This window comes from Rhopalosiphum maidis, chromosome 2 (genome assembly GCF_003676215.2).
Source record: "Rhopalosiphum maidis isolate BTI-1 chromosome 2, ASM367621v3, whole genome shotgun sequence".
NCBI classification, from domain to species: Eukaryota; Metazoa; Arthropoda; class Insecta; order Hemiptera; family Aphididae; genus Rhopalosiphum; species Rhopalosiphum maidis.
This window is the reverse complement of record NC_040878.1, coordinates 65,548,577-65,557,729: the sequence shown is the minus strand read 5'-3', so window position 1 is coordinate 65,557,729 and position 9,153 is coordinate 65,548,577. Positions and strand designations below refer to the sequence as shown.

The window sequence follows — 9,153 nt, the reverse complement described above, 5'->3', positions numbered from 1 at the left end:
CTACTCTCCATCTCTACTATACAGCAGAGCGATACCCACTTGTCCACTTTTTTTTTATTAAAATTGCACATAAACCGTACATTGTAATATTGTATACATACAAATAATTTCACAAGTTTATAAAAATTGAACACTAATTATTGTGTAGTGGGGGGGGGGCAAAGGATGGAATACCTCTGTATGGTGTATGAATACTATTACCGACCTGTATAAAATAATATTAATATCTTACTTCAATACTATAAATTAATAAAGTTAATATAGTTATAATAAGCATGTTGGTGTATGTATGTATTGTACACGCTATAATATAAAAAATACGTTATCAAAATTAACCATAATACACGCGCGTGCAACTAATTTTACGCCGTAACGATTAGATAAGAATATAGGCGAAACGTGATTTACGTACTTGTTGACAAAGAGACGCGCATGCGAAAAAAACAAAAAAATATATACGTACCGTTCTGCTCCAAGACGATAGATCGTTGCAAAATGTTTGGCGCCGTCGTCCGTAAAAATTATTGGAGTGATAAATATAAAATCTTAATGTGTTGTAGTGTGGTGTACCCACACAACGCACCGGTAATGAGAATTACTTTATACCTACGTAATATTTTTACAAATCTTTATATATTATGAGCAAATTAATGAATTTTATTAATATAAGTATCGTATTATTATTATTGCGTTTATTCTACGTTAATAATTCATCCTCCAATGATAATTGTTCATACTCAGAATTGTATTTTATTATAATAATTATCTATCATTTTTCTAATTTAAAATTCTATTGATGCGTCACACGTATATTGTCGTATACAATAATATACAGTTTTTTTTCTCAAACAATTCTGAGTGTTTGTTACACATAAACCAACTGTTTGTTATACAGCTTCATATTCTTAATACTTTTTAAACACAGCTAGATAGGTGCCATTATATATTTTTGGTCACATTAGAAACTAATATTTTAATGTATATTATAATATTATTACAAATGTGAATCTAAAATAAATATACCTAAGACCTAACACCAAATATAACCACATACTTAATTTTTAATTTGGATTAAATGTATTTATATCAATAAAAATAAAAATAGTGTTAATAATAAAATTTAAATGGAATGTGTATATTTTGTTTTCAAGTACTATACAACATAATATTAAAATGTTTTAACGAGTGTTATCATTCATACTTATTAAGTCATAACTATATCAACGAAGAAACATACTTCCCTCTTAGGTTTGTATAGTTTACGTCAGCTTAACATAATCTATAATATAGGACAGATAATTTTTAATTTTAAATTAATTAATAATTCTCATTTTTAAAGTAAATAAATTTTGATATTTTTGATCATTTCTAGATTATCCAACAAATATTTCCACCTTCTTACAATTCAGCAAAAAAAAAAAAAACAAATTTTATTAATGCTACATTGCTACTAGTAACAACTACAACATAATAACTTTTAAGATCATAATTTTTATTTCCCTAAGCATTATTAGTACTTAAGTTGTATACAACTTTTAAAAATGGCACCAAAATAATTGTTTAAACTTTAAATTAATAATAAAAAGCGATAAACATTTATGACGTGTATATTGCAAATGACTGAATTAATAATTGATTGTCAAAAATGAGTTACTTTTTTTAATACACGTTAATTAATTAAAATTCAATGAAAAAATAGTATTTCATATTTTAATATATAATTTATGGAAGATTATTTTGGAAACAAATGGATAGATTCCCAACTTACATAAAATGATTTTCTAGAGTATTTCAAAAGAAATATAATTTTGCCTGATAATATTAAAATACAATAAAATTCTAACTAATGTGATACAATCAAATAATAATAAATAACTACACGGAAATTTCAACACAATGTCCAGTGCATTTCCACAATATTACAATTTACACTTGAAATCAAAAATATTTAAATAATACTAAATATCAATTATCAAAAAGGTAAGTTACAGGTAGAAATTTAAACTAATAATTTATATGATAAGGTATTTTATTTTAAATAAAAACTATTTAAAGTATACATACCAAATTTCAAATATTTTGAGATTTACACTTACCACCTCTCAAAATTAGATTGGAGGAAATTTGTCATGTATAATTAATAATTCTAAACTGTGAACCATTATACTTTATGGCAAACAATGATACAAGAAAAATCTATGTTTTCATTAGATTAAAAATAAAATAAAAGTACAAATTATATAATTATGATTTTGTTAAAAATCCTTTAGTTATTATTCATTAAGTTAAGATTTAAAGTTAAGTTTTATATGGTTTGTAATTTAAATTACTATCTTAGAATATACATATTTTATAAAAAATATTATGAAATTCTTTCTATGTCAGAGTCCATATACTTGATGCAACTTTGTTTAGCTTATTAATTCCATAATAATATGCTTTCAATCTGGAATCATTTTTGAGGTGCTGGATGTTATATTGGTTCTATAATGGACATAGAATATAAATTCTGTCCAAAACAAGGTAAAAAGTCACCAGGATAAAATGTTATACTATAATTTATGAATTTGGAAATATACAAATTGAAGAAGACCTGATGGCCTAGTAAATTAATTATTATGACAGGGAAAAATATATTGGAAATTAAAAAATACTGACAACCCATTATAAGCTGTTTAAATGCTAACCAATTTCGGATTTAGCAATGGATATAATAATTAATGTAATAAATAAATTTAAAAAAAAATAATAATAATAATAATAAAATAAATTAAGAACAAACAGAAATGGTTTGATTAAAATAAAAAGTCTATTGACTAATTATACCCGAGTGTTAAATCCGAATCTCGATTGCTCACAAAGACAAGAAAAAAAAAGATAACTCATCCTACTATACAACTCAAAATTTTTCATTATCTATACTTACACATTTTGTTATAATAATTATAATTTTTACAACATGATCTCTAATTTATGTGTAAAATACAAATTAATTACTTCCAAATTTAAAATATAAATATTTTAAAATTGTAATATTTGCTTATAATTTTCATTTTTTTTTTTTAACTTAACTTATAAACAACAGGAAAAATGATTACAATCATGTTAAAAACTACACGTATATATATATATTTTTTTTTATGACGTTAGATTAGAATGTAAATATTTTTAATTATTCTATAAAATTATTTGTTAGGAATACAGATGTAAAATGTTTCCTCCAATATGTCAAAAAAAAAAAAAAAAATGCCACAGCATTTAAAAAACAATTGTATAATATATATAACTGAAATAATTTTTGATTTTTTTCCTTTAAAGATATTTATTAATCCTGTCCGTTTACTTGAAAGTATAAATAAAAAATAATAAAAATGCCAGCGTAAAAAAAGAACAAAAATACAGTTTTGCTCTTAATTAGTTTTCTTACATTATCATTAAAATTGTATTACTTAGATAAGACTTGGCGATATATATATATATTTATATTAATATGTAAAATTATATAAATATTTATTATTTAATCATACCGTAAAGTAGGCTGATACCAGACACAGTTGGTGTTGTTAGCTTATAAGAAATAATCTGGTGTCCTACGGGTGACGTGTGGTTCGCCGCGTCGTGGTGCTGGATCGAATTGCAAACTAAAAATAGTGTATGAATAATAATGCTGAATTTCTAAATTTTTGAATTTTAAACATTAATAGTACACTCACAATGAGTATTTTAAGCCGTCGTCTAGTTCCATAATAGCTGCTTGGTTACCACACCGATAACAATAGTTAGGGGCCGAAAATATTGTCACTACATTACGATCATGACACCTACCAACAAACAATTATGATTTATATAATTTTAAAAAATATATGCAATCGTATACATACCAATTATAACCTTCCATCACAAGTTGATGAGCTCTGGAAACAAGTGTAAGGCCATTCGAATGATTGAATGTTTCTGAAATATCTTGACCGAACGTATAACCGGCCCCTCTAGGTGATATACCCCAACCAATACGATCATCAGGGTCTGACCATAATAGATCACACATGGGACCCTATACATTCAATAAATAAATGAAAATCACGATTCACAAAAATTAATTAAATATATTACTTCATGAGGGACTTCTTGCATACGATCTAATGCTCTAATATGATCTAGCGTGTCAATGGATGGAGACAGCCCACCGTGAAGACAGAAAATCTGTTCGTCAACAAGTGCAGTCAATGGGAGATAGTCAAACAGGTCAGTGAAAAACTTCCATACATTTGCATTGCCGTACTTTCGTAAGCATTCGTCATAGAAGCCATACACTTGTGTAATCTGTCGACTCTCATGATTACCTCTAAGAATTGTTATTCTTTCACGGTATCGTACCTTAATGTATTTAATACACAAAATAAAAACTCCATTGATAAAAAATAATATTGGTAATTTAACTTACCTTTAATGCAACCAATAATGTAACAGTTTCAACAGAATAGTAGCCACGATCAACATAATCTCCCATAAATAGGTAATTTGTATCTGGGGATTTTCCACCTATTCGAAACAGTTCCATTAGGTCGTGGAACTGTCCGTGCACATCCCCGCATACTGTCACCGGACATTTTACTTCTTGTACATTGGACTCTTTAGTCAAAATTTCTTTTGCCTAAAATAAATTTCAAAATCTCAATGGTAATAATAAGTTTGTTATTTGCAAAAATGATGAACTACATAAATATTATGGAAGGTTATGTATTTAGTTTCCGGTTATGCTATTTTTAAATAATGATTGCTCTTGGATTGTATTCAAATCTTTGTTATTATTCATAAATAATAGAGTGACTATTTTTATAAGGGGTGAATAAAAATACAGCCACTACATGAACTATATTTAGCAGGAAAATAATTAATTTTTAATGAACATTATTTTTATTTATAAAATAAACGTAACCTCTATATAATGGACACTCATAAATCGAAAAAAAAATGTATATATATCTCATACAATATAAAATGTCAGTTATTAAAAGGTTTTCACAAATAAAGGTTTTGTTGTTAAGTAATATAAGAATGTGTACGCTTATATTTATAAATAAATTACGCCCAATATTAAGATATATACCACACCTTAAAATTAACAATAAATATAATAAATACACTAATAGAATTTATTGATTTTTTGATAATTTATTTAAGTGACTATAGTTACTTAAATAAGTACCATCAAAATAATGAAATAAAATCAATAGATTTTAAATTTTAATTAATATAACTAAAATAATATATTCAATTTTTGAAAATATAAATGAAAATTACAATTTATTAAAATACATTTTCATAAAGATAAACTTAAAAAATTCTAACTTCTTATTTCAAAGAATATTAAATTAATTTACATCAAAATACTCAGCCAATTTATTATAAGAAAATCATTCTTAACATTAAAATTGATAACATTATTACAGCTTTTAAATATTTATTTATACCTTATTTAACTTTAATAATAATTGAAGTGTGTTTAATAGAAGACAAAACATTAGTTTGAAATGGATGTTACCAGAGTTGTAATTTAGCTCTATTGATTGAACTTAATGTTCAATAAGAATACCTATTAATGATGAACCATTGTCAATTATTTAACATTGTGAAATGTATATACATTTGAATAAGTATTGTTAAGATGTGTAAAAACAATAATAAAAAAAATAGCACAAATAAAAGTACCAAATAATATAGTTATTTAATTTTTTCAAATGTTAGTATATAATACCTAGATTACATTTTTAATAACAATAGGGTCATAAAGAAAACTATCTTAGTTAAAATTTAAGTATAATATCTTATTTGTAAATTATACAAGGTAATCTATAAATAGGTTATACATAAAATATAGTGAAATTTGTAGTTGTAGAAATGAAATTTAAGGAATTCAGGGTGGATTTTTGAATACAGAGTTTTTATGTTAAATAAGATAATATAAACATAATTATTGAACACCAATATTTGACTTGTATTATTAATTTTTTTTCTAATTATTCTATATTTTTTTAAATAATGTTAAAATGTTAGGTTAATTCATAAAATAATGATAAATTACACCAATAAACTGAACTATAATGATACATAACAAATAATTAAATTAATATATCATATTATGTGTTCTTAGTGATAAAAAAAAAAACTTTCTCTCTGTGACCTATAAAAATTATTCAGTTTTTAAAAATTTTAAATTTTGATTTTTAATGTTCAACATTTTATGATTATATAACCATAATGTAACTGTTAATTATTAAACAAAATATTGAAAGACTTGACCTTATAAAGGCTTTAAGTATGTTATTATATCAAATATAAAATGTTATAATTTTTTAACAAGGACAAATTATTGCTGCATATGAAATAGTTAAACAGTGAAATGATTTAAACTAAATAATGTAGTATTCATTAATGCCTACTATAATATAACTGTAGGTAAACTATAAATTTGTAACATCAAATTAAATGTAAAATATTTTAATAAAACATAGACTATAGAGTATAGACGTGTATATGCATATACAGTGTAGGTATAATATGTTAAATAATAGAAATGCTATTTTGATTATTTTTAAGCTTTCTTATTCTGTGGATAAATACAAGTTGAGTTCATGGAATAATTACAAAATTACCACCAAAAATATTTATTCATGTCATCTCATTAGTTATGTCTCAACAAAAAGTATAATAAATAAGTAATAATACCATCATTATTTATAATTCAAGTTGTCTAGGTTTAGCACTAGTTAATTGTTTTTTTTTTAATCTAAATTGTAAATAGTTACTAACATTTTTGACAGTTAACCTATTACTTAGTCTACCTGATTTATATCAGTTATTAAGATTATTAATTAGTTAAATATATTTAAATATTAAACACAGCTTAGAAGTATTTTACATTTTACATTTAATAGAAATATTTTTAATTACAAAATAAAATAATATACCTGTTGTACATATAAACAAATTTAGAAAATAATTATTGGTTAGGTTATGTTAACTAAGTTAACTTTAAAACAGTTCCTATCTTTATATATATATATATATATATATATCTAAAAGGTACACTAACAATTAAGAATACATTTTTTAACAATGTAATTTGTTATTTCTTGATAAAAAAACTCAAGTAGTTGATAGTAATAATGCATGTAAATACCAAAATAGATTCCTTTTATATAAACTAAGATTAATATATTTTTTTTTACTTTATCAAACATTAAGTATATTTAATATTAGCTATTTTAGCTAATTAGAATGATAGATCAAAAAACATCAATATGTTAGCCAAACAAGTAGTTATTATCAGTAATGTATCAATAAATGGGTAAAAATATTTGTACACACATAATATAAATGATGATCAAAAAAACAACACTCATTTTAAGCGTGCATTTAGTGGGTACAAATGACTCACTAAAAATAAAATACAAAAATTTAAGAATGCCTATAAACTAACAAGTGAAATGGTACCAATGACATTAATATCAATAATAATAATGACTAATGAGAATTATTATTAATATGTTTTCAAATGATAGTTACATAGCTGCAATAGTAACATATCCAGGCTACCTATATGCCTACTATTCAATGGGTAGCGATAGGGAAAGCTGTGATTTCAATACAGTAAAATATATGATGGTCTGGTTGAATGTGTTGGATTCAATACTCTAAACCAAATCCAAGGCCACAACCAGAAGTAAAACAACTCAAATATTAATGATCTATCAGGATTAGTACATGTATTGGGAGTTAATGCTGTTATCAGTTAGAAAATCAGACCGAAGCCATGACAATGCGAGAAAAATAGAGGTGTTCATACTCCAAAAATGAAAATTTCCGCGGGAGCCGTGGACGGACGATGCCGGCGACGGGGGTTGGCAATTTTTGGATTTTTAGGGGGTGGGGGGGCGTCAACAGGGTCGGGGCAGTTTTGCGGCCGGCGCGCGCAAATCGACGGGGCTCGTCGGGACAAGACCCGGTCACGTGGTCGATTTGGGCGAGGTACAAGCGTCCGCAATGGCCGTGCCGGGCCGACGGCGAGCCGGTGATCGGAACGCGCTCAACGACCGATTCGACGGACAGGGTCCCGGCTCACCGACAGCCACGGAGAACGCGTAAACAATATGGCCGAACCGGACGCGCGCGCGCGCGCGAACCCGTTGCGCGACGGCGGCGGCTACGCGCCGTATCGACGGGGCGCCGCCGAGATATTTACCTTGTCGCACAGGAACTTCACTTGGCTTTCGGTCAACTGTTTGCACTCGTTCAGCTGCTCAATCCATTGGTCTAGTTCCTTCAGGGACGTTTTATCGTCCATAATACGAACGTAAAACGTCGGCGAACGTAAATTAACCGATTCGTTTCTCAGGGTAACATGTAAAAATAAATTAAACGGAGTTCGCGATCGGTGTACTGCGGTCCGGACGGAAATCACAACACAAATGAAATGACAGGTCGGGCGAAGGGTGGTGGCGACGGTACTGGGAGGGGGCACCCGATGATTATTTTTGTTTTCTTTTTTTCCTCCTTTTTTACACTTGTATCGGCCCGACTCACCAGTGCTGCCAACGCGATAACCATGAGCAGTGCGTGCACGCCACTAGTCTGGACCTGACGCCGCCGCCCACAGAGGCACAGGCCACGGCCGCAACGGTTTTGCCCCGTCGGCTGTCATTCGTCAACGATAACCCTCCAATACTGGCGATATGCCGATTTTATTATTATTATTTTTAATATTATTATTGTAATTTATGTGATATCGTTATTCATTTTACATTACATTAAACATTTTTACTAATCTACGACCGACTACCGGCAGTACCACGGACTGTTGTATTGAGTCGTAGTCCGTAGCACAGTAATTTGTACGACGACAACTTTCTGTAAACTAGAAAAAATTAAACTGTAGAGCACCTAAACACAGCTGAGTGTTGTGTAAATATCACGTAGTGCTACTGCACTATAAAGTGCGTCGTCCACCGAATGACGTATTGACGTCCCACTCGTTATACATTTATTTATAAAGTTGTTTATCATATACTTGTTATTGTACCTCTTAGACGTATCGTTCTGTATTGATCAAGCACTGTGGCTCCATCCACAGTTCAATCAGTTCATGATCTA

The 9,153-nt window shown here is 27.9% G+C and overlaps 1 protein-coding gene across 5 annotated transcripts; it reads right to left on the bottom strand.

Moving 5' to 3' along the window:
• Positions 1-1,107: 1,107 nt before the first annotated feature.
• LOC113551529 (serine/threonine-protein phosphatase 2A catalytic subunit alpha isoform) lies at positions 1,108-8,481 on the bottom strand. 5 transcript variants are annotated; one of them, XM_026953816.2, is made up of 7 exons: positions 8,246-8,481; positions 4,445-4,654; positions 4,114-4,377; positions 3,882-4,054; positions 3,714-3,821; positions 3,528-3,641; positions 1,108-1,279 (listed from the first exon to the last, which is right to left on the bottom strand). In XM_026953816.2, the coding sequence occupies exons 1-6, from the start codon at positions 8,345-8,347 to the stop codon at positions 3,569-3,571; spliced, it is 930 nt and encodes a 309-aa protein (XP_026809617.1). In that variant the 5' UTR covers positions 8,348-8,481; the 3' UTR covers positions 1,108-1,279; positions 3,528-3,568. The 5 variants fall into 5 exon arrangements, with proteins under 5 accessions (XP_026809617.1, XP_026809614.1, XP_026809615.1 ...); XM_026953813.1 differs by lacking the exon at positions 1,108-1,279 and adding an exon at positions 2,012-2,509; XM_026953814.1 differs by lacking the exon at positions 1,108-1,279 and adding an exon at positions 2,012-2,484.
• Positions 8,482-9,153: the final 672 nt, after the last annotated feature.